This window comes from Hylobates moloch, unplaced genomic scaffold (assembly GCF_009828535.3).
Source record: "Hylobates moloch isolate HMO894 unplaced genomic scaffold, HMol_V3 SCAFFOLD_1, whole genome shotgun sequence".
Taxonomy (NCBI): Eukaryota; Metazoa; Chordata; class Mammalia; order Primates; family Hylobatidae; genus Hylobates; species Hylobates moloch.
This window is the reverse complement of record NW_026652276.1, coordinates 78,034,827-78,062,169: the sequence shown is the minus strand read 5'-3', so window position 1 is coordinate 78,062,169 and position 27,343 is coordinate 78,034,827. Positions and strand designations below refer to the sequence as shown.

Sequence of the window (27,343 nt, the reverse complement as noted above, 5' to 3'; positions counted from 1 at the left end):
TGTGCCTCTTTTATGTGCTCTTATTTTGTAACTTTTTGTTTGCATGTCTTTCTCCCCATCTATGTGTCTTAGACTGTTTTGTGCTGATATTAAGGAATATCTGAGGCTGGGTAATTTATAAAGAAAAGAGGTTTATTTGGCTCATGGTTCTGCAGGCTGGAAAAGAAGGATGGTGCTGGCACCTGCTTCTGGTAAGGACCTCAGGATGCTTACAGTCACGTCAGCAGACAAAGGGGGAGCAAGGGTGTCACATGGCAAGAAAGAAGGCAAGAGAGAAAGCAAGAGGGAGGGGAGGGAGGTGTAAGATGCTTTTTAACAAACAGATCTCTTCGGAACTAAGAGTGAGAACTCACTCAATCCCATGAACATGGCACCAGGACATTCATGAGGAATCTGTCCCCATGACTCAAACACCTCCTGCTAAGCTCCACCTCCAACACTGGGGAACAAATTTCAACATGAGATTTGGAGAGGACAAATATCCAAACTGTATCACTCTCCTAGTGAAAACTCTTTTAAGAAAAGTCTCTCTTTATTCATCATTTATCATTGTATCACAGGAACCTACCCCAGGGTGATACATGACTTAATACAGATATGTGGAGCGAGAGGGAACTTTGTACCACTTACAAAGCCTATCACAGTGCGTTGTATATGGTAGGTACTCTATATAATGGCAAATTTTAATAGAAAAGTATTTTCTGCCTTTGAGTATATAATTAATTACCATTTTTATGCTCAGGAAATTAAAAATATTCTCAATGAGTAAGAGACATATACTTTCTCATCATACAAATTCCTAGGTAGGAACTGACTCAATATGGCAGTTCTGACTTTTTGAAGTCATTTAGTCTGATACCAAGTCATATGAAAAAGGTCATAAAAACACACTGTCAAAATCAGATGCTATTCTCTCTGAATTTTCACTTAATTCAAATTTTGGTAAATACATGTCATTCACTATGATGTCAAGGTCTATTTGGAGTCTCAGTGTTTCTCAAGTTTGCATCTTGGGAGGCTACTGCTCTTAAGGATATATCTTCAGTATCTGCATCTATACTAGACAACTGATGGAATTCTGAGGCATGCTGCTGTGCTTACAACTGCCTGGACTAAACACTGGTGGGTGCTTCCGCCAAAGATGATGTGAAGATGACCACTCCTGAGAGGACAAGAGGAACCAACTCTGGGACTGCTCTTTCTTTCTTTCTTTTTTTTTTTTTTTAATTGGGACTGCTCTTTCATATGCAGCAATAACATCACTGTTTCTGTTCCCTGCTGCACATTCCATGCCAAGAGAGGGGGGGCCTGAAGAATGATCGAGGGGTTGCTGAAAATGTTCTCTGCACCTCCTGACTACCCCCATATGTTTTCCTACAGTAAGCTCTCATCACCTGGGGTAACAGAAGTATGCCTCTTATTTTGCATGTTCTATCTCTTATTTCAGAGAAGCTAAGAAAATGAAAAACTAGAGACATTCTGAAGGCTAAACCAATTTTTTTTAAAAAAGGGCTAGAAAAGAGCAAGAGGTAAAGTTGGATAAAATGAGAAAGTGACTAAATAATCAGGATATGCCACTATTTTCTTCAGACTATGTCACTGCAAATTTAGACATAAGTTGACAAGAATTGAGATGCACAAATTTAGAGGGGCTTAGGCCAACTTGAATTTCTGGAATAAGTGCATATATTTCATTGTTAGAATGAATAAAATCTGCTGAGAGAAAAACGTAATATTTTTGTTTGAAATCCATTTCAAGCCCTTATTTTTTAAAAATCCTATTTAATGCTCACACTTACCCAAAATACACATTCATCTATGAATAATGAAATTATATTTAGGTTGATATTCCACGCAGTAAATCTCTGTCATCTCTTAGATATAGTCTGTAATTATGAAAATTCCTTATACGATGAATGGGATGCCTTTGTTAAAAAGTCTCATTTAATTTCTATTTATTCCTCCTTAAAATAAATGAAAGGACCAGTGCGGTGGCTCACACCTGTAGTCCCAGCACTTTGGGAGGCCAAGGCGGGCAGATCACCTGAGGTCAGGAGTTCGAGACCAGCCTGATCAACATGGAGAAACCCCTTCTCTACTAAAAATACAATATTAGCCAGGAGTGGCTGTAATCCCAGCTATTCAGGAGGCTGAGGCAGGAGAATCGCTTGAAACCAGGAGGCAGAGGTTGCGGTGAGCCAAGATGGCGCCACTGCACTCCAGCCTGGGCAACAAGAGCAACACTCTGACTCAATAAAGAATATCTATATATATGAAAAAGGAAAAGACAACTGAAGCCTTAACTCTCTAGTAGAGTTGAATATGCCTCTTGCCCAAAGAATTACTACACTAAACTTTCCTATTTAAGAAGAATTCAACTCATCACAAAAACTGCGTGACTAAATGGGTTAAAACTAAGTTAAAGACTTTTGTGATCATGTAAAAAACAAATAGCAGAGCTCTTCTTAAGAACCACTGAAGCAAAATATTAGTATTCTATTTCCTATACATACTAAAAGGTAAAAAAAAATTTAAACATTATATAATCATGCTATTTAATAAAGGGATATTATACATTTCTTTAATAAAGGGATATTATACATTTCCAGTGCAGTGGCCCAAATTCACAGCTTGCTTTAGAGTGAGCAGTATATTATTCATATCAATTTATTTACAAGATCTTTTGAAATTGGATGCCAACAGGAAGAAATTCTTCCTGGACCCTAAAGAAGAATAGGAAGAAATTTTGTTCCATCAAAGGATTGAAAGCTGACTAGCAAGAGAAACATAGCACTGATAGGGTTTATCTATAACAACCCACCAGCATAAACAGAGCGTCCAAAGAAGGCCAAGAGTGTACACACTGCCTGTGTTGGAAAGCCCTTCTGTGTCACTCTAATCCTGACAATCACAACAACCTTGGCCTTTGGAGTAGTTTACAGCTTCAAAAACTGCCCTAGGAGCACATGGCACCTAGCAATGCAAATTTAATACGTAGTCACTGCAGCGCTTGAAGGGATATGCTGGAATGTGGGTGAAGCAAATCTCTGTTTTGGCTGACATTCCGTCAAGGCATGTTTATACACTTTACACATCAACTCCTCCCCTAGACTGCGCTTCATAAAAAGTAAGTGGAGGAAAGAGATGAAAAAAACTAACACAACCCATTTTTAGAATACTAGACGCAACAATGTGAAAGTACAAGAAGAAATGGTAACTTTTCAGAAAAAAAAAACCTCTAGACTAAAAGCGACAAAATATTTAAAATGAAAGGCAAAGGCCATTTCTAAAAATAAATAAACAAAATAAAGTCAAGTCAGTATGTATCACCTTGCTCCCAAAGCATACTTAGTATTTCTCTGCATCACCTGAAATTCTAAGAACATATTTGGAAAGCTATAACTAAGGAAAAAAGTGAGCAAAGGCTAAGCAGTCAGCCTTTCTCCTCCTCCTTGCTGACCCCAAGGAATGGGATGGCATGGGATAGCCAGATCATTTCAATGTGAATTCATTCTAGAATATTTGAAATAATTCAGCGTTGTCAATGGTCGTTTGAGAATGTCACAGAGCAAAAGAGGGCTTTGGATCTGTCATGACTGGAAAGTCATTAATTATGCCATAGGTTTGCCCCACTTATCCTTTGTTTCTTCAAGAATAGAGAGAAGAGAAATCATCATTCAGCAGGTAAAATAATGAGCATGGATTAAGCACAAAACAATGAGTAAGAATGCATACGATGAAGCAAGCTAAAGAAAAAAAGAGCAAAAGTGAAAGAAAAAGATATTTGGGCATAGTTATCTATGGTTATCTTCTGTGTCAAAGTTTCTATTTTAGGAAATTTTAAATTCAATAGTTAAACCTAACTAAATTGCTATTAATTAATTAGTCTTTGATTTAAAATAATTTAAATATGATATTTATTTTAAATTTATTTTAAATATCATGTTTAAATATGACCTTAGCATGATGAGACATATATAATTTTTAAACAGAAATATAAATTCATTAATTTATGTATTGTATCTATTAATTATATATGTATAGTTAACATATAGTTAATACGAAATAAAAGTAAGAAGCAAGGCTCATAGGAATTGGCTCTGAACTGTGTCCTAAAGCTAAGCTTATTTCTACAGCTCTTTGAAAGTTTATCATCTAACCACAGTAAAATTATAAAAGAGCTTATAATGTTTCAATATTTGTCTTTATTATTTTTAATAGATAGGCAATGTACTTAAGTCATGTGAAATATTTTTATATCAGGGTCAGAGTAGTCCTGAATTTTTACATTCTTCTAAATAAGAAACACAGTGTCCTAAGATAACAAGAGACATTTTTAGATATCTTGAATTAAGCAACTCAGTAGTTCCCTTGAAAGAAAAGGAATGGGAAGCAATGTAGTCATTATTACTTATTCCAAATCTCTAATTGTGTTTTTAAAATTTTGCATCTTAAAAACAAAGACTGCTCCAAAAGACCCTAACAGCTCAAGAATATCCACTGCTTTCTTATTGCTATCCTGTATTATTTTGCTAGCTGTCAAATATTTACTAAGAGAAAAACAGTATATAGTTTTGAGAAATCAGGTTGCAAGAAAAGCCTCCAATCCTCTCCACTTACAAGGGATAGTCAAAAACACATTTTCCTTGAGCATGAACAGTACATGTTAAATTAGTTACAAGACATTACTTAAAACAGATACTGTCACCAATATCAGAATTACAAGAATTGACACAAACAGGTTTATTCCACATCCCTGTACCCCCTTTCAACTTTATTCCCTACAATCCTGTCCTCTGACTCCAATCCTACATTTTTTTCTGTTTCTTGAAAAAGTCATGCTCCTTCTCAACACAGGGCCCTTGCACATGCTACTGCTTGTGCTTAGAACACGGTTTCCCTACCCTCTACTTTTTCTGCTCCCTCGTATCTTAGGATGAACCATTATTTCTGGGAGGAAGCTTCCAAAGACCCTCCAGCTTAGGTCCAGGCCCTTTGTTGCATGCATGCATGTGTGCAACTATAATTACTACGCGTTGCCCTTCACCATAAGAACAATGTATGACATCAGGGACCACTGTTTTCTCCTTTTCATATCCCCAGCAGTGAGCACAATGTGGGGCACACAGCAACAATCAAAACGGTTCCTTCAATGATGAAAGAAACCATCATGTACACCCCTGTATGAGACAGTATTAGTGAATGCCAAAATGGTAGTGTAGACACCTCACGGAGTTTGAAAACCTCTGTGGGAGAAAAGACACATGTGAACCAAAGAGAAAATTTAGGCAAATTTTCATGAAACTTATGGACTGAACAAAGGTGGCTTAGGTGACTGCTGAGAGCCATTTTATATCTGGGATTCTGAAAGCATAAGGAAAGAAGGTAAGAAAACACTTGTGTGGGACAAACATGAGCAAACATACTGAGGAAGAAAGGAGCGAAAAGTACTCAGGAAAGAATAATCAGACCACACTAAATGGAGATCAGAAGGGCTAAGTTATGAGGACAGGAAGTAAGCATGGGTGCCAGGCAGCCTGAGGAGGGGGTGCCTTCACCCGGTACTGTGGAACACTGGTTTCCATCAGTGCAAACTAGCCAGGGGCCACCACAATAGGAGATGCTTTTGAAGATACACAAGTGATGGGTAGCTTTTTAAAAAGTTGGCAACGTAGAAATAATTCTTAAAAATTAAATGTTATTTAATAATAAAAATGACAGTTTTACATGAATATGATTACAAAGTGGTAAGAGAATCAGGATAAATAACCACATGGTGACTTAATCACTTAGGAAAGAGTTCAGCTACAATAACAGAAAGTCATTCCTACCTACAGTGGTTTAGCCAGATTGAGGTTGATTTCCTTCTCACATTCGAAACCAGGGCAGGCAGCTCAGGGTTTGGTGAGGCGGTTCCATCAAGTCACCCCTGACCAAGGCTCTTTCTGTCCTTGCACAATCTTTGAGGTATGGCTCTTATCATTAAGGTCGCAAGATGGATCATCTCCACACCACCTCTGTAAAAACCCAGCCCTGGTATAGATTTGTATGACATTACATTTCTGCAGTAAATTATAGGATCATGCCTGGATAAAAAGATTCAGAAATAGAGAACTTGTGTTCCTGGCGATCCACAGAGAGCTTCCAGGAGTCCTGGATATGAATTCAAAATGCACAGATGAGGTTTTATGATGCATTAATTTCCCATCCAGCAACAGGCTAAAGAAGCCCAGTGTGGTCTCACTACTGGAAATGCCCTAAACTTGGCACAGAAGGGAAATTAGCACTGTCAAACACCAGATAGCCTGGGGCAGTGACACTGCAGCAGCATGCCGCATCTAGGCTTCCAACCAACAGAAAAACAGCCCGCAGGCAAGAAGAGGCTCATGACATCTCCTTAAAGCCCCTCCATTCACCTTTATCCTCCTACTCTGTTATTTACCTTTTCCGCTCTCCTTGTCTCAGGCCAAGAGCCATGAAGAGTACTCCTTCTTTGGGCCTCCTTTCTTCCTATTAGGTAGAAAGAAGGACTCCAACCCAAGTGGGGGTTCAATTTGACAAAGAGAAATTCAAGCCCTTAGTTGGTTCTATTATGTGGCAGAAAAAAAGGCAAAAGAAACTGCTCTAATTTCATTATAAAAGAAGGCAAACATTAACAACTAAGTTAGAAAATATCCTAAGTTATCACATAGAGACACACACACAGGCACACATGTTATTTTAAGACCTAAATCCAATATGAATAATAAAGAGAGGTTCAAATCACAAATCCCACACTAAAGTTTCCAATGATTTCATCAAAGCTGCGTTCTCTGAAGTTTCAGTGTTATTAATACTCATGCAATTCCTGCCAAGATACCAGTGCTAATTCATCTTTGAAACGAGAAAACCTCTGCAAGTGCTAATGCTAATTCATATTTAAAGTAGAATACCACTGTCCATGCTTATGTCGGGCACAATGTTATTTCAAGATCTCATTTCAGTTTTTAAGCAATAGTTTATTCCCAGAACAGCCATAAGACATGTCTAAGTGAAAAAGTTAAAAATTGGTTCACACAGTGAGAAAGAAGAACAAGTAGGGGAGGGGTGGAATAAGTATTCAGAAGAGAGGGAAAACGTGAGGAGGAGAAAGATACTGTTTACTAGAGCCCAAGACAGATCAGACTTGATTGCAATTATTGAGTTGTCTGGCATCAATTGAAGCCCTTTTAGGAACTACCTTATTTCAATGATTTTTAAAAGCACATTTTTTTCACATTTAACTTCTCTGAAACCTGGATGTAACTTACCCTTAATGGTATGCTATAGTTTTATTGGAAGTATATAAAATAATGATGCTTCTTACAACTTAAAGTACCATTCAATCAATAAAATATGCTATGTTCAACCTTCTGAGGACATTTCGGGGTATTATTTCATAAACATATAATAGTGTACAAAACATCACTTTCTAGATCCTAACATTCCCATGCAGTAACAAACACTGGAAACAACTGATTTATACCCATTTTGTAATTCTACTTTTCCTTCATTTTTCTAAATATTTATTTATTTAATTTTCTTATTTTATTTTATTTTTCCATGAGTTATTGGGGTACAGGTGGTGTTTGGTTACATGAATAAGTTCCTTAGTGGCGATTTGTGAGATTTTGGTGCACCCATCACCTGAGCAGCATATACTGCACCATTTGCAGTCTTTTATCCCTCACCTGCTCCCTCTCTTCCCCCCAAGTCCCCGAAGTCCATTGTATCATTCTTATGCCTTTGCATCTTCATAGCTTAGCTCTCACATATTAGTGAGAACATACGATGTTTGATGTTTTATTCCCGAGTCACTTCACTTAGAATAATAGTCTCCAATTTCATCCAGGTTGCTGCAAATGCCATTAATTCATGCCTTTTTATGGCTGAGTAGTATTCCATCATATAAATATACCAGTTTGTTTATCGACTCGTTGATTGATGGGCACTTGGGCTGGTTACACGATTTTGCCATTGTGGATTGTGCTGCTATAAACATGAATGTGCAAGTATCTTTTCATATAACGACTTCTTTTCCTCTGGGTAGATACCCAGAAGTGGGATTGCTGGGTCAAATGGTAGTTCTACTTTTAGTTTTTTAAGGAATCTCCATACTGTTTTCCATAGTGGTTGTACTGGTTTACATTTTTCTAAATATGTATTTTATATCAGTGAAAGATATGCATAGAGCACAGTCTTGTAAAAGAAATGGAATCTATACTGTTAGAATAATAAAATACTAAAGGTTAGAAGGGTTCCTGGAGAACATCCACTGAAATCCTCCCGTTTCACAAATGAAAAAGCTGAAGCTGGAGTCTTGACCTGCTCAGGGACCTCCAAGTGGTCACTGGCCAAGCCAGCCACAGATCCCCATTTCTGGTTCCCACCTGATGCTGTACTCTTACCATTCTGTTCGTCCAGTATTTAGGCTGCTTGAAGCTGCTGCTTCCACATGACATCTTGGATAAAAGTATTAGATAAATAAACACTAGAACATTATTAGATGTATATGTACATATATCCCAAAGCACCTAGCTTTTCGAGTGTCAAAAAAAGACTGTTTTTCTTTGTTTTGTTTTGTTTTTTCACTTTTCACAGCTTCTCGCCAGAATAATTGCAAATACTGAAGTAGCCAGCAGAGGGAGTCTTTATTTCTCAGTTTGTGCAAATAGAGAAAATACCATGTTTCGAAAACTGCGACCTTGTTAAAACTATGGGGTTTCTGTTTGATATAATCACAAGCTTGTGACAAAGTTAATATCTATTTTTTCATAATTATTAAATATTTGAATTTTTAAGATAAATGATTTATACATATTAAACATTAATAAGAAGGATTTTGGGGGCATATGTATGTATACTTATGTGTCACCTCACCAGGAAACTTTCCTGGAACTCAGACTTGAAGTTTTCACTGGGATTTCGAACAGTTATATCAAATTTTTTCTTCAAATATTGATAAAACTACCCAAGCTAATTTCAGTTTTGAAACTGCAAAATAATAATTCCTGGTATTATCCCAAACAAAGCCTGAATGTATACGTTTAAATATGCATGTCTGATTAGGAGGCTTTCTGACAATGCTGTTCTTGCCACAACAAATTTTGAATTCCTCTTTGAGAATTATCATAATGCCAAGCATTTTTAATATCCTACAGGGGTAGGAAATCTTTATCCTTTCTAGGGGTTTAGAATCTGAAATTACCAAAAGTCTTGCTTCTTTTTTTTCCTGCCAAAAAGAGATTATTATTTTCAATATTTGGCTTAGAGTTCTGGGGCACAGCCAAGAGAGCCAGCCCTACAGACCGCCCCAAGCAATAGTCTGAGACCGTTCATTAGCCCAGCTATTTTTAATCAGCCTTCACTGCCAAATGTGGAACATGCATTACAGTGTGCAAAATCATGATGCCCAGCAACTGTACTCATGGGGGTACAGCCCAGGTGTTCACAGTGGACAGGGGATCCTGGAATCTGCTGTGATCAGATCTCAGACCCCAAACTTATTATTAGCCATGAGTTTTAGACTCCTCGTACTGTAAAATGGGCAAAATGCTGGCAAACTGATAGCACTCAACTAATGTTAGCAATTATTATTATAAATTTTTGAAAGCAAAATAAAGCATTTCTGAATAAGTCTCAAGAGACCCCTACAGTCCTGTTGAGCTCTAAGAAACTCTGAACTGATGGTTGAATCACTATGTCTTTGAGGCAAAACTGAGTGCACAGCAAGGAAAAATAACTAGGAGAGCAAAAGGCAGATTGGCAGAAAAGGTGAGATTCGTCCCATGAAAAGACTACAGGTGAGAGGACAAATTACTGCAGCTACACGGTGATGAGTGGCTATGCAGTACACGCGCCCAGGCAATTCTGAGAGACACCCTCCTGTGCTTGGTGGAGCAGAGGCCTGGACCCTCAGTCCTGCCTCTGTCATTTATGAGCGAGGTGCTTTGGCAAAGACACTTAACTCTCCAAGCCAATTTTCCTCATCCAAAAATGGGTTTGGCCACCAAGCTTTTAGGGTTCTTATGAGGGTTAAAGTGAATGTGTAATCAATGCTGAACATGTTGTAGCTGCTATTTTTTATTGTTCTGTGTGAAGGGCAATACTCTGTGTGAAGGGTATACCAAATTGCCCACTACAGCAAGTTGGAGCAAGATAAAGGTAATGAAAAGCCCTGAGTATTATAGCTTTTCATCCCAAAAGATGACAAACTTGGCAAAAATAAAGGAAAAGCAACAGAGAGACAAATATTAGGAAGCAAATAGTAGGTCAGTATCTAAAGAGCTCAATATTGCCTTTACAGAAATTGTTTTTATCCAACTAATTGGTAATTAGATACCAACTTTGTGCCTTCTATGTGCTGGGCATTGGGGTCTGATGATGATCAAAAGTAACAAGTTCTCACAATCATACAGCTAAGGTTCTATTAATGGTAACACCACTTGCCTACTGAAACAACGTCTTAATACTAGACCTACTTTTATCCCTTTCAAATATACAACCCAGAAGTCCCTGTCTAATATTCCTTAGGACATTGAAAGGAAGAGTAATTAACCACCTATCTTGTATTTAAATCTATGTTCCCAAAGATTTTTAAAAAAATTCATCAGCATATATAGTTGGATTCATTTTTTTTTAAATTCAAATTAGAGTCCTTCTAAAGTTACAGAAAGGAAAGCAGTGGGAGCAAGCATTTGAAAGATATATTGTCTTTCTCTCCCTGGCTGCAATCTATGAAGAAAAACCACTTTTTGTTTGACTCATTTTCTACTACGAAATCTTTGGATAACCACTTTAGGAGAATAGGGCACAGAAAATTTAAATTCTCAGTCTCAGGGAAATTTAAACTGTTTATGAAACTAGTAAAACATGCCATTTCACAGGTGGGGAAAAAGGGAAATTCATATTTGTTAGACTTCTACTATGTGTGAAATGCTTCTAAATATTTATTCTGTTGAATCCTCACAACTGTTCTGTGAGGAAGCATCATCATCCCCAAGACAGAGAAACTGATTCTCAGAGGGTTTTGAAAGAATGCTCCCAAAGCCAGGGCACTGGTGAGTGATGAAGCTGAGCTCAAACTCTGGGCTTCCTGGCTCTAAAGCATACAAATAATCTGCTACATCACACTTCCTAAAAACTCACTTCTCAGAAAAGAAACATTTTATGAAAATGCAAATACCATTCATCTGTGTGACACCCTTCCTGGTTGAGTATGCAACTAAGTTACTCTGTACAAAAGTAAAAAGGGCAGGAGAAATATCAAGGTTTAGCAAGAAAGAGAACTCTGGATAAAAAGCAGTAACAATGCCCACTACCACTTACTTCATTATCACCTTCCAAGCAAGTCCACCATCTAAACTAAGACCACCATCCATGGCCTTTCACAACCCTCTTCTGCTCAGGAAATCTGCTCTCTCCCCACTTAGTACCATACCTACAATCCCTATACAAGTAATAGAATATTATTTGCTCAAAAAGCATAGCCACATTTCATATCTGGCACCAGAATAATAAAAATCCCAGAAAAATATTCACTAAATGTCTAATATGTCCAAGCACTTGTAGAGGAGATGGCGAGTTACCCACCAATATCCACCCTTCCTCCCTTCCTGATGAATCCCGATTCTGGTGAGGAGGGCAGTGTGCTTACACTCCAGGCCTGCATTTCCTGACTTCTCTTGTATCCAGAGTTGGCCAATAAGATGTAAGCAGAAACTCCTGGTTACTCCACAATGGCATGTTAACTGGTATAAAACTCACTAGCCTGTTCTTGGTCCTTCACATTCTCTGTGCAAAGACTATAAACAGGATGACTGGAAATTTACATTTATCTTTCCATAAAAGGAAAAAGGATCCACACTAGAGAATAAATAATAGAAAGCAAGAAGGAGTTCAGTTGCCCGAGGACATTGTGGGGCTGCAACATTAGCTTTGGACTGATCCTTGTAAAGCGAAAGAAAAATAAATCTCTTTTCCTCCTTAATCCACAGTACTTTGTGTTTTTTGGTTACATGAAATTACATTCTGCCCATAACTGACAAAACATTTTAAAGATTTCTTCCCTTAAAATACTAAGATCTAGTCGTAAGACCAAAAATCAAAAGACAACTTTTGGAAACCAAATGGTGGTCCAAGATATACAAAAATAAACAAGATAGAGCAATTGAAAGTCATATTGTACACACCTATGGACGGCAATATGACTTAAATATTATTTAAAAGTAATAATAAAATAGATGTTACAGGGCTGTAGTGGTTGAATTGACAAATGAGTAACAAAGGTGTGTCCACTGATACTAAATCAAGGCACCATGAAGATAAATGTGAAGCAAAAGAGTCTTAGAAGGCTTTAGGATGAGACCACAGCCTGAGCTGATGCTTAGACAACAGACAGCACTTGGGAAAGCAAACGAGCCTGGAGTTGTCTATAGGCTACAGAGCACAATCCTGGGAGCAGAAGTGCAGAGATACAGATGTTAAAAGCTGTTTGAAGCAGAAGGAGGCAAACGACATGCTGCAGTGATGGCTTCAAGGGAAGCTGGGCAGGCTGAAGGCCAGGCAGGCCCTGAAGCACAGCAAACGCTAAGGAAGTTTGGACTGATTTTGCAAATGTTTAAAAGATTCTGGGAAAAATAGGGATGTGATGATATGTGTTCTTTCTCCACTAAATCACTTTTAGAAAATCATAGCAATGACTCTAATTGTATGAGGAAAGAAATGATTATAACATGAACTATTCTCTTATATGAATGGGGAATTAGATCTTCTCATAAATGGCATTGCTCCGTATTACACTCATGAATTTACAATTTTCAAAAAGGATTTGAATCTTAAAAAAGTATATATCATTAAAAGTATCCCTTTTTTTTCTCTGAGATTTCAGAAGATACTTCAGGATCTTGTGTGCTTATGAACATCTCCTGTAATTGTAGCATGTATGAAGAATGCAAAAATGCTTGCAAACATAACTTAAAAACAATGTTGGCCGGGCACTGTGGCTCACGCCTGTAATCCCAGCACTTTGGGAGGCCGAGGTGGGCAGATCACGAGGTCAGGAGATGGAGACCATCATGGCTAACATGGTGAAACCCCTTCTGTACTAAAAATACAAAAATTTAGCCAGGTGTGGTGGCACATGCCTGTAGTCCCAGCTATTCAGGAGGCTGAGGCAGGAGAATCGCTTGAAACCCAGGAGGCAGAGGTTGCAGTGAGCCAAGATGGCGCCACTGCACTCCAGCCTGGGTGACAGAGCAAGCCTCAATCTCAAAAAATAAACAAATAAACAAATAAACAAAAAATGTTAACCTGATAGAGACATGAAATATGCCTAACCCACCGAATCAGGATATGGACATAAGGCCTTCTGACCTGGTAGTGTTTCCATAAAAGAATGTGAATTTTATATTATACTTAGTTTATACTTTACAATACTTGAGCCTTATGTTAACTCTCTGGGACCTTAAAATGTTTTCTTTATGTAATGTGCCAATCTGGAGTTCCAGGTATAAACTGTCTTTCTATCACACACTCACACACACACACACTTGGCTGCTTACAATTGCTTTCTGAATAAAATATTTTCTATGCTAGAGCATAAGGGAGTTGGTGGAGGTGCAGAGGAAGATGAAAGGATTTGCCTAAGCTAATTCCAGACTTGAATGGCAATTATACCCACCATAAGGCAATTTCATTATCATATTAATTTCAGGAGGTAACACGTATCTAGGAGAAGCATACTGGAAGTCACAAGATCTAGATTCTATTTCTAGCTCTGCCACTGACCTTCTGGGTGACCTTGCATAAGTCACTCAACACCCAAGAGACTCAGACTTCTCATTTGAAAAAATAAAAAGCTACAACCTAGTGATGATCTGAGAAAAATGCGATGAGGTAAAAGATTCATTCACAATGTTTGCTGAGGATGTGATCATTTCTGAGGCATATGAGGAAGCCTTCTTCACCAGAACCTTAATTCACTTAAATCAGAGAAATCAGATCCTAATAGAACTTGGAAGTGAAAATTTTCTTTCCAATTCACTTAATAGAGAATCTACCAAAATATCTTTTTTCTCAAAGATCAAGGCGTACTTTCTCTGCCACAAAATAGATCTATACCGCATGAAGGGCCATGTTTAAAATTCAAGTTCCTAATCACTACCAGAGACTCTTACAGCCCCTTGGATCAGACACACTAGCTGATAAGAAAATTACTCCCCATTGCTATGGAGCATTTTCAGAAATGCTCTCAGCCTTTTAAATGATTAGGATTCCATTTGATAAATTATTTGTCAAGGGCCACTCCTTCAGGATGAGCGAACTTTACACCAAACCTGTGGAAAAAGCACCTGCCTTCATGGGAAAATGAGAAGTTGCTCCCCAAATTCTCTGAGAAATGCTTGTACTGATTTATAAGATCATTTAAAATTATGGCAAACATGGAAAATAAGTTAATTACAAGTATGAAATAACTTCTTATATTGGAAGAGAAAATTAATCATGGTGTGACCAGAGCAGATGGATGATTTTTAAATCAGAAAATACCCAACTCCTAAAATAAAAGATATTAAGATTTTCAGAACAATCAAATAGACAGAAATTGGTATTTTCAGAGTTAAAATATCAGGAGAAGCAAATAATGGTGTGCTAAATTATATAAACACCAAAATACGTGCACTCACTGAAAAAATAGCATAGATTTGAGTCTAGGGAATTTTGACTTTTATAAATATTATAATAGAAACTTGACAAGAAGCTTATTATTAAAATACCATGATAAATCACAATGATGTGACCATTGGTAGCTCAGATGTAACATCAATAATAACCACAGCTTTCCAGAGTAATCTTGTTTTCCTACTTGGAAAACAGTGCTAGAAGTTATTTTTCTAGTCAAGTTTTGCCATAACCAATTTTTCCTAGGCTAATTGTTCAAACTCCTTGAAAAGTACAGCATTCTTTCCTAATGTTTTATAATAATTCTAAAATAATAAAAATAATTTACATATTTTACTATAACCATGAAAATATAAAATATTTGGTTCACAGAATTATAGACACAAATAAGACTGAAGATATTATTTACTGAAAACTCCTCAGTTTGTTATACAGATGAGGAAGTAAAGACTCCAAGAGTTTACTGGATTTGCCCAAAGTCACAGGGCTAGTAAATGGAGAGTCCAGATAGTACACTTTCCATCATACCAACATGTCATCAAAAACAAACCATATGATAGAAGTTTCTGAGTCAATCTAAACTGCAATATTAACTGGATAAAGAAGAACTCAAACATGAGAACATAGACTTGATAAATGTTAATATGCCTTTTCACATCCTCAATGAATCCAGGAACCTATATTGTCATTATTAATGCATTGCTAAGTCCAATTCCAAATAAAAGTTAAAACCCAAAGCAAAATATTTTTAATTAAATTTGCTTACGATTAGCAAAAGGCCTCAAGAAAGATAAAGAACTCGTGTTGGCAAAATGACCATATAGCTGTTCCAATGCCAAATAAAATATTCTTAGTAAATAAATGGTTGACTGGATAAGAAAATAAGCTGAAAATCTAAAAATTAAAAATAGTAAAGAGGCACTTCGTTTTTAAAAAATATAGCCACTTTAACTGTTAGATTTGCCATGTTTCAAATACATTGCAACATGACCTTTGACTTAATGGAATGCACTGATAGTTAACAGTTAACTATTAAAAGTTGAGTTCAAAAATAAACACTACAGTTTCTAGCGTCACCAAAACCATTTGGAAAGCATATTGCCAAAACTGAGTTTTAGTGCTTTCCTTCTCAATGCAACAGATTTGATTCTTTAAGAAGTCCAGTGCGATGTTCTTATTTTGGAGATTTACAAGAAAAGTTTACTATGGCTACATGACATGGTTGCATATACCATCTTGTAAAATGCAATGCTGTAAGTGAGACATAAAAATAATCTTTACAAAAAACTAATAAATAAAATATTTTCATACCCAGGATTAACTGCATTAATAATTAACAGAAAGCCCTTTCACAGGGGAATTTAATGGAAAGTTTTTCTTAAGCAAATACGCAGAAGCTCAATAGAAATGGGTAGAAACTTGAGAATAAACTGGTAACACATGTTTAAACAGTAAAATAATTGTATAGTCTATTCAACAATGAAGAGATTGATATATTATGAATTATGGTGAAACAAAGAAACTATTCCTTAGTAAACAAATATAAGACATAATAGCAGATTTCCTACTGAACTAAAAACAAAGAGGCTTGAAGTTACAGTAGAAAGAAAAAAAAGAAAAAGTTTCAATACAGTCTCTAAATCACAATGACCTGAAATCGAGATCAAACTTCTTTTAGATGAAAGTCTTTAACTATAGCAATGTTCTAGCGCAGTATTATTTTTCCTAGTTCAATTCCAATAATATGTCTTTTAATTTTACCTACAACTTCAATGAATTATAGGCTCTTTCAAGGGTATATAAGTAGAGCTTCCTATGTATTAATAAACACACAGTAACAGGGGAAAAAAAGCAGCAAGAAAAACTAAAGAAAAAAAGGAAAAAGAAGTCACATACCCTTTTCTGTAGAATTATTGGCGTTATTGCAGGCAGAGTGACTCTTCTTGCACTCAAACTCATGCCTGCTCTTCTTAGAATAATCCTCTCTCGTAGGTCATGGACAAAATAAAAGAAATCTTTTATGGTTACTCCTTGGGAATCTCAGGGCTCAGTGCAATGAAACAACTAGGAAAATAATAAATGTCACCCTGCTTATGTGATTCCAATCTACCCAAAGCCAGTTAAGGATGGCTGTGGGACAGGACAAGGCAGCAACCAATCAAAGCCCGGAAAACCCCGCCTTTGTCCTTGGAAACACATTCTGATACTTTTGTTTATGATATTTAAAGAACCAGATTAACAGGCATCTAGTTCGCTCAACTTTTTTTCCAGAACAGTGCAATTCAATGCCATCTTTGTTGACTAGGCAGTTATGTCTTTACTAAAGCATTTCAACATATGGCAGATAAAAATCTGTTTACATTGGTTATTTAAAGTATATTAATACATTAATGAACTAAATTTACTTATGCTATTCATAAAATTGATGAAGAGATCAATTGGAACATACACAAGGCACAAAAAATAATCCTGAGGTTAGAATTGGCACAAAGTGTTAATTTCTATGTTCTAATAAAAGAGTTTTAATATATGTTAATATCTTTCATTTCCTAAACACTAAAATTTTTGCATTATAAACCTTCCAGCTATGCTTGATATCACACACTGTTAAATATTATTTTAACAATAAACCTAAATAATAGTGTTAAATACAAAGAGGGGATTAAATTACAATATATCAATCTCAAATACTTATGTTTTTAAAAAGCACAAATGTGTGTGATGTAGCATATTTCATTCCATTAAAAGCATTTAAAAAATAACCACCGCCAAAGCTTTCTCAAAATTTTAATGACCATTTTGCATTTCTTCTCATAAAAACTGAAAATTTTATTCTAATGTTTCTAGGGGAGGGAGACTGGAGGAGGTTTACGGCGGAAAATATCTATAACTGACAAGAAAAATGTCAATGAAGTCTAAAAAAAAATGAAAGAAACACTCAAAAATGACAAAAAGGATTGCAACGTTAAAACTAATCTGAGCTTTTACAATTGTAAAATATCTTCTGGACTGACATCCGGACAAGCTTTACTGAACTGTTCAATGCTCTTCAGTCATGACCCACTGCTTTCAGCAGAAGAACTGGTAATTTCTAGATTACAATGTGATTGTTGTAGTAACAAGGCAAAATGGAAGATTCTCAGCAACACAGACACAAACTTTCCATTTCATTATCTTGACTGCTGCTAGGCAGGGTTCACTTTACTGCTTTACACATAAGTGAGTTTAATATGCATGGTAAGCTCATATTCCTCAAAAGAAAAAAGAGACACTACAACTCCAAGGTTCCCTGCTTTGAATTTCAAAACCAAAAATCCCTCAGAATGGTAGTTGGGAGTGGCAGTACTGCGCTTAATATAAAAAGTCACAGATCTAGTTTGGAGGCATTAATTAATTTGATCCTTATCCAGTTAGGTTTATCATAATCTTTTAAAAGAAAATTACCAAGAAAGAAAATATCAACTAATACAGCAATGGGGGGTTAGCATTTGTGAAGTAAAAGATTCTGTTTTAACCTTGAGCTACTTTTCAGCAAGCCAACAATAACAAAGACCATGGTAACTAATAATTTCAAGAATATCATCCGTAATATTTGGCCTTATCTGTCTTCTTTTCTCAATTTAGCCTTCAAATATTACAAAATGTTATCTGTGCATCTTGGCTAACACTGTGAAATCCCGCCTCTACTAAAAATACAAAAAATTAGCTGGGCGTGGTGGCACATGCCTGTAGTCCCAGCTACTTGGGAGGCTGAGAGGCAGGAGAATTGCTTGAACCCGGGAGGCGGAGGATGCAGGGAGCCGAGATTGTGCCATTGCACTCCAGCCTGGGTGACAGAGCAAGAATCCGTCTCAAAAAAAATAAAAATAAAGTGTTATCTCTGGTCTCAAAAATTTTATTGGGGTTCCATCATAATGAAAGCAATTCATTTCACTAAATTATCAAGCAAAGTAATATTTGCCAAGCCCTGTATCGGGCAGTAGGAACACACTATTATTAAGACAGTTAAGGTCTCTTGTCTCATAGTGGAATAGAGATACTAATTTTTAAGTTAAAATATCCCATTCAGTAGTAAGCTGAGACTAATAGTGATTAAATGCTAAGTATCAAGGGTGCACCAAGGTAGAAGCAATAGGGGTGAGATCAGGGCAAGCTTCAAGGAGGAAACGGCACTTGCTTTGAAAAGTGAAGACGGGAGGAACATGCAGAACTTGAAAACTGATGTGAACCCAGGGTCAAGGTCTCAAAGTTTAATCTGAGGTTTGAAGTCTAGATGATGGGGAAATTAGAAATGCTGTTTTGTATCACACCATAGAGCCTGTTAAACACTATTTATAAAATAAATGCTTCAATTCAAAACAGTATCCAGGTACTGTATAGACTACAGTGCAATATATACATGCCCTAAAAGGGCTTAAAAACACTTAATAGATGACTAGCTGCTTACGTGTGTGTGATAGATCATCCCTTCAGAACGCTGGAAAAATAAGTTTCTAAATTTTCAGGGAAAATTATGAAGAGCAAAATTTGGCATTTTGTGACTATGTTATCAAAAAGGCAACGGTCTTTGAAAAATGAAGCTTACCGATACTTTTCATAGTCAGCCAACTGAACAAGATAGCACGCTGCCTACTTAAGACAGGTGGAATCTCATTTTTCTGTAATCCTTTGCAGGTGCTCATATTGACTGTGCTTTATCTTACTCCCTAGTTATTTTAGACACTGATTCCAAATTTAACTTCAGCCTATTCTTTTTTCTCATTAATTATTATAAATGACTTTGCCACTCACTAACCTTGTCACCTGAGCCTTAATTTTCTTCAGTTGCAAAATGAGGATAAAAAACTATGACCAACACTTTCAGAACTACTGTGAGGATCAAAGGAAATCAAGTTTGCAGAAGGCCTGGAAGAGCCCAAGGCAGACACTAACAAAACACTCCTTAAACTCTCGCTGCAGAGAATTGGTCTTTTATCTCCAAAAATGAAACTAACATTACAAGATGTTTTTAACACAACAGAGTCAACAATAAAATATTACAGAATAGCAGTGTATATTATTTAGAATTTTGTTTGATAACTGGATAGAACAAATGTTGTCACTTAAAATATTTTCATATCAATATTTCAATTAGGAAAAATAAAAATAACTATTATTGTGATTATCAATAATATTTATGTGAGCACCCATTATGTGCCAGGCACTGAGCTAGTTTTCACTTAATGCTCACAACTCTATAAGGTGCTAGCTATTGAATAGATGAGGAAATTAAGGCCAGAAGAGCAGGCAGCTAAGAAATGGTCTTGGGTTTAAGCACATACTGCAAAAGAACTTGTCCAAGTTCACAAAGTCCATAGCCACTAAGCCAGGGAGAAAACTGCATCTGGCCCTCTCCAAGGCACCCCACTATTCCACTCTACAACATGCGTTTCCGTATTTTATTATTAAATACATAGCTTGATACAACATTAGCATAAAATGTCACATTCATACAGCCCTTGTTTCTGACGTACCCAAGCATTTGTTTGTTTTATTAACCTGCTTTATAAATACGTATTGAAGACCTTACTATGTGTAAAGTGCTGTGCTGTTTATTATGGAGAATTCAAAGTTAATCAACTCATGATTCCTGTTTATCAAGAGAGCTGATGCAAGGTGACACATAAACCATCAGTTATTATAGTATACAAGGTGGAATCTGGGCAGAAGCAGAATGCTATTAGGTTGGTGGAAAAGTAATTGTGGTTTTTATTATTGAAAGTAATGGCAACAACCACAATTACATTTGCATCAATCTAATACAAAAGTACCATCCAACCTCTAGGTTTCAAGTCCCCCTTTCAAATCTCTTCTCCCACTCAACGTTAACAAAGCTCCCAAAAGCATGTTCTGTATTCCCACCTCTTTGTTCACAATGTTCCTCAGTTCATTAAGCCCCACAATGAAGGCCCAAGGCCAGTCACACCTCTTCTGAAAATTTCACTTCTGTGCATCTTTCAAGGATCTCTCCTTTTTATAGTACAAGTTGTCTCAGAATTGAGAGGTGGGGAAAGAAGGAAAGATGACAAACACCTATCAATTGCCCATTAAGTGTCAAGCACTTTGCATATGTTATTTCATTTTATTCTAACAGCCCTGCAAAGTAAGTATTATTTCATCTCATTTTACAGATTCAAACCCTACCTGTCCTTCCAATACTACCACTTTATTCTTTATCATACACCAGTTTATTCAAACTTCAGCTACTGTCTCCTATGTGGATGCATTCTATATTATTTAGAATGGAGGTTCCTTGAGGGCAGTGGCATGTCTAACTTCTCTCTGACCATCTCAGTGTCTATCTGACTTTATACAGAGAAAGCCCCCAGTGACTTTATACAGAGAAAAAAAAAAGCAATAAGGTAGATGCTTCTTGAATATCAAGTCCTACAAATACTTTTTTAATCCAACAAATCTCCTGCCTCACACAAAATACAACTTGCACTGTCCTTTCATCTTTCCCTGTATCTCATACTATTGTGCTGTGCCCCCTTGGGATAACTCATTGCCTAGCTAGGTTCATCATCTCTCTCAAAGACATAGATCAAAATTTATTCCACCAAGCAGTCATCCCTCCATATAAATCATATCATTCTCTGTTTTGTAATTTTTTTTAGGACTTAAACTTTTCCATTTCTCCTTTCTTGCCTGATACTAATGCATTGTTTTGATAACTTATAAATCCTTTTTCAGGCCTTACTTTTTCTGCTCAACACAAATATATTCCTTACGGTTAGGATCGAGTCTCTTATTTTCTCTGCTTTTCCCAGAATACCTAGCAGAGTGTTCTTTGTACACAGTAGGCATTATGTTCACATACAATCAATGTGGAAAGACTAGTCACTCCGATTACATAGTGGACAAGCCTCCTTTCTCATCTTAACAATTGTTAGCCTTACGATTTTTTTCTGAACAAAAGCACAAAGTCTTCTTTACACGAAAATTTAGATATTCTTTTACTGTCTGACACAGTTCTATTAGTGACCACTAGTGTGAACACTAAATCTAAATGTTGTCTTGAGAACACCAGTCTCAGAACATTCTTAACATAGATTGTTGCAGCAATAAATATGTAGCCTAGATCTTCAGAGGTAAATTCAGAAACTCTGGTTTTACCAGCTCATCATACTCTACTATGAATTTTCACTTCCTTAAGTAAATGACATAGAGTCAGTCTTTACATTTGATGAGCTGATCTGATCCACCACCAGCCATTTTTCCCCTCCACTCTAACAGTGAAGTAACTCCCTTTAACCAAGTGTTTCATCGAGTTGCCTATTCAAAAGAATAGGCAAAAGCACACAAAACAGATAAAAATAAAAAGGAAGGAAGGAGCAAGGAAGAAAACACTATAATGCTTATGGTGTAATTCACAATAAAAATAAAACGATTATGAACGTCTAGGTGTCATATAGTACACATTTGTAAAGCAAACTCTAAAATAATTATAAAGAGAATCAGATGGAAACACACTATTAATTGACTATTATTTAACCTTCTCAAAGCCTGAATAACAAGAGAATTAAAAAGTAGGTATAAATATAAAATATATAAATAGGGTAACATAATAAAATAGATTTAATTGCCATATATCTAACTTTAAGGTGAAATCAGAGAATATCCCTTCTCTTTAAGATATTGGTTTAAAAAAAAACTTGATCACATTGGACATCGAAGATAAAACCCCAGTAAATTCTGGAATACAGATAATAGTTACTAATCACAATACAGTAAAAGGAAAAATCACTAATAAATCTGGGGTGAAGAAGCTCCTAGCATCTGAAAATGTTAAGACTCTTCAAATAACTGTTCTGGCAAAGAAAACAATGAAAATTGAAAGTGTAAAATGTCTATGTAATAATAATAAATATAATAAACACTATATATCATACCTCATACTGCTAAAACAATTCTCAGACTCTAATTCATAAGCTTAAATGCATGTATATTAAACAAAAATAAATTTATTAACATCCCAAAATTTAAAAAAATCATTAAATTAAACCTGAGGAAATCAGAAAGAATAAACTAATAAATATAAAAGTAGAAATTAAAACTTGAAAAAAAAGGTAAAATGATAAAACTAATAAGTCCTGAATCTGGTCTTTGGGGAAAACAATAAAATAGATAAATAGTGAAACAAATCTAGGGGGAAAAAGGGAGAAAGTACCAATATACAAAATAAGAAATAATACCAGAGAAATGATAAGAATCATAAGAGTCTACTTCCCCCAGTTTTATGCAAATAAAACATAATGAAATAGATTATTCTCTGGACAATATAATTTATACAAATTGACTCCATAAAATTCAAAGAAACTAATTGCCATAGAAGAAAGACAGTTGTCAAAGAGATACTCCCAAAAACTGTGGCCAAATCCTAGATAGTTTGATTTACAAAAAAATTCTATATAACCTTTTAGGAACAAATCACTTCAGTGCTAGTCAAACTATTTCAAAGTTAAGAAAATGTACAATTGTAGCCAAGAAAGGCAGGCAAACAAGATCAATGAGGGGGATCTTCACATACCTGGTGTACCTAATTGATATGGTTTGGCTCTATGTCCCCACCCAACTCTCATGTTGAATTGTAATACCCAGCGGTTGGGGAGGGATCTGGTATGAAGAGGGCGGATTTCCCCCTTACTGTTCTTGTGATAGTGAGTTCTCATGAGATCTGGTTGTTTGAAAGTGTGTAGCACTTCCCCTTCAACTCTCTCTCTCCTGCCATCATGTGAAGACATGCTTGCTTCCCCTTCACCCTTCTGCCATGATTGTAAGTTTCCTGAAGCCTCCTCAGCCATGACTCCTGTACAGCCAGTGGTACTGTGAGTCAATTAAACCTCTTTTCTTTACAAATTACCCATTCTTTGGTAGTTCTTTATAGCAGTGTGAGAATGGACTATTACACTAATATATAATAAAACTGTAGTTAGCCAATTTTTAAAAAGGTGCTGACAGACTCATGTGTTTGTGTGTGCATATATGCAACAGATGCCACTGAAAATCAATAAAGAATAAGACTTTCTAAAAAGACTATACCCATCTGAGTAAACAAAATATAGATTTTTTTTACCTAATACCATACTCTAAAATAGACTGTAACATTAGACAACTAAAAAGAAATTCTAAAAAATTAATTAGTTTATAAATATGTTAGAAGAAATAACTCAAGAATGCTTTAATGGCCAGGCGTGGTGGCTCACGCCTGTAATCCCAGCACTTTTGGAGGCCGAGGCAGGCAGATCACGAGGTCAGGAGTTCGAGACTAGCCTGACCAACATGGTGAAACCCCGTCTCTACTAAAAATACAAAAATGAGCTGGGCTTAGTGGTGTGCGCCTGTAATTCCAGCTACCCAGGAGGCTGAGGCAGGAGAATTGCTTGAACCTGGGAGGCGGCAGTAGTAGTGAGCCAAGATCATGCCACTGCACTCCAGCCTGGGCAACAGAGCAAGACTCTGTCTAAAAAAGAAAAAAGAATGATTTAATAATCTTGTAATATGAAAAGTCTTCCAAAGTAAGACCTAAAAGGAATTACAAAAACAATTTTGACTCATAAATATTTTAATGCTATAGAAGACTCCACAAATAAAATTCAAATACAAAACACATATTGAGTGAGTATATATGCAATATATTTAAGAATAAACTAATAATCCAAATACATAAATTACATAAAGCATTCTTTAAAAATGAAAAGTTTATAAAAACCCAAAAGAAAAATGAACAAAAAAAAGGAATGAAAAGACAATTTGCACACACACACACACACACACACACACAATATACCACTGAACATAAACACTTAAAAAGATAATCTCATCAGTAATAAGAGAAATATACATTAACATAAGGCATCTTCATGAGTTGGACAAAAATGTAAATGACTGATGAAGCCAAAGGCTGGTACAAGTGTCAAGTGAGCGAGTGGTATTCTCCAATACTGATAAAAAGCATGTAGATGGGAACAGATGTTATGGAAGGAAATCTGGCAGCACCTGTAAAAATCTTGAGAGGCCATGCCCTTGACATAGGCACTCCTTTTCTGGTTCTCTATAGACTAAGGAGCATAAATGATTAGAAAAGTATCTGGAAGAGTTCACTGCATCACTGTTTACAAGAGAAAATGTGGAAACACCATATACACTGGAAATGGTCACATATAAATAAAATGTAATATATTCAGACTATGGAATACCAGGTAGGAATTAAGAGAACTAAAGTATGGACTAACAAAGAACTGTTAAAACACAGTATCCAATTAAAAAAAACAAATTTTACCATATTACTTAGTATGACCCCATTTGTGTAAAAACAATAAAATATCCTATACTTCTATATATATAGTAAATCCTTACTTAACATTGTCAATCATTTCTTAGAAACCGTGACTTTAAGCCAAAAGACATAATAAAGATTTAAACCAGTTTCACCATGGGCTAAATGATAAAATATATAAGTTAAGGTCCTATGGCACATTTCTGGTCATAAAAACATCACCAAATTTCTAAATAAAGACCCCAAACACTTCTGATATTAAACACTGAAATAAATGTGAGCTATATATACATTTAAGAAAGATGAGTAAAAACAAGTGAGATAATGATTTAATGATTTATCTGCTTATTCCAGTTCAGGGTCACAGGTGGCCAGAGCCTATCCTGGCAGCTCAGGGCTCAAGGTGGGAACCTACCCTGGCCAGAACCTCATTTTATTGCAGGGCACACTTGCACACACACACACACACACACACACACTTACTCACACTGGGACCATTTAGACATCAAAATTAACCTGACCTGCACATCTTTGGGAAGTGGGAGGAAACGAGTCTCTGGAGAGAACCCACACAGACATACAGAGAAAGTGCATACTTCACATAGACAGTGGCCTAATCCTGCAATAGATTTTTTTTTTCCTCAACCATGTTAGATAAAAATGATGCCGAAGAAAATGACCTTATTGGAGGACCAGCTATACACATGAGCATAGGTAAGCCCATAGAAAAAGACCTCCACGAAGCTATGCCAAATTTTTAACAATCTTGATCTCTAGGAAGGAAAATAAGAGAACAGAGGAGATCACAAAGTGGTTATTTTTAATATATCTATTTTCATTCTTATAATTTTTATAATTCATTTACTATCAGTGGAAAAATTAAATTTTAAAAAGCTATCAGATTACTCAAGTTAAAGGGCAAGTATTTAATAGAGTGCCATGACCTCTGACTACACAAATATCTAGAAAAACTTCTTAAGAATTCTTACTGTATCTTTACTTCTGATCCATTATTTCTAGTAGCATTCTATGATTTTTTTTTTTTTTTTTGAGACAGAGTCTTGCTCTGTCATCCAGGCTGGAGTGCAGTGGCGTGATCTCGCCTCACTGCAACCTCTGCCTCCCGGGTTCAAGTGATTCTTCTGCCTCAGCCTCCCAATTAGCTGGGATTACAGGTGCCCAATCACACCGGGCTAATTTTTGCATTTTTAGTAGAGTGGGGTTTTGCCATGTTGGCCAGGCTGGTCTCAAACTCCTGACCTCAGGTGATCTGCCCACCTCAGCTTCCCAAAATGCTGGGATTACAGGCGTGAGTCACCACGCCCAGCCTTATGATACATTTCTTTAAAGTGTATTCTAGGCTGGGCGCGGTGGCTCATGCCTGTAATCCCAGCACTTTGGGAGGCCAAGGTGGGTGTGTAACTTGAGGTCAGGGGTTCGAGACCAGCCTGGCCAACATGGTGAAATCCCATCTCTCCTAAAAATACAAAATTAGCCAGGTGTGGTGGTGCACACCTGTAATTCCAATTACTCAGGAGGCTGAGGCAGGAGAATCGCTTGAACCCAAGAGGTGGAGGTTGCAGTGAGCCAAGATTGTGCCACTGCACTCCAGCTTGGGCAACAGAGCAAGACTCCATCTCAGGAAAAAAAGAAAAAAAGAACATTCTATTTAGAAAGTATGCATTACTTACACAATTAGCAAATATTAGAACTGTCAATGAAGTCATCTTTTGTAACTGAGCACCCAGGAATACTTAGTAAACTTTTCCAGTGAAATGTATATTTAACATGCTTTGAAAATGCCCAGGCCGGGCGCGGTGGCTCACGCTTGTAATCCCAGCACTTTGGGAGGCTGAGGCGGGCGGATCACGAGGTCAGGAGATCGAGACCACGGTGAAACCCGTCTCTACTAAAAATACAAAAAAAATTAGCCGGGCGTAGTGGCGGGCGCCTGTAGTCCCAGCTACTCGGAGAGGCTGAGGCAGGAGAATGGTGTGAACCCAGGAGGCGGAGCTTGCAGTGAGCCAAAAAAAAAAAAAGTAAAGAAAATGCCCAGTGACAAATGCCCAGTGACAGAAAGGTAATAATCACCCTGTGCTGGATATCTTTATATCCCTCTACCCACTGGGCTCCTGGCACACAGCAGGCTGTTCTGTTAGTGAAGTGAAAACATGCTCTAGTTGTCAGGATGATACTTTCTTCTATGGATCTACTACCAGTGCCTCTTCCCTCAAACAAGTAAAACAACCTCTACTTTAGTGAAATAGGAAATACATTGTATTTCCACTATGACATATACAAACCACCCATGTTTCTATTTTCTACCTT

General features: G+C 36.6%; 1 protein-coding gene across 2 annotated transcripts in view; it reads right to left on the bottom strand.

Moving 5' to 3' along the window:
* The window catches only part of GRB14 (growth factor receptor bound protein 14), a 127,522-nt gene that overhangs the window by 60,089 nt on the left and 40,090 nt on the right, over window positions 1–27,343 (bottom strand). Inside the window, exon 1 of one of the 2 annotated variants that reach the window (XM_032755554.2) lies at window positions 16,594–16,774. The exons of the other annotated variant lie outside the window; for it this stretch is intronic. Within the exon in view, the coding sequence (XP_032611445.1) occupies window positions 16,594–16,656 (63 nt within the window). The 5' untranslated portion in view covers window positions 16,657–16,774. Of the gene's footprint in view, window positions 1–16,593; window positions 16,775–27,343 lie in introns of those variants that run through there. 2 annotated transcript variants of the gene reach the window in all.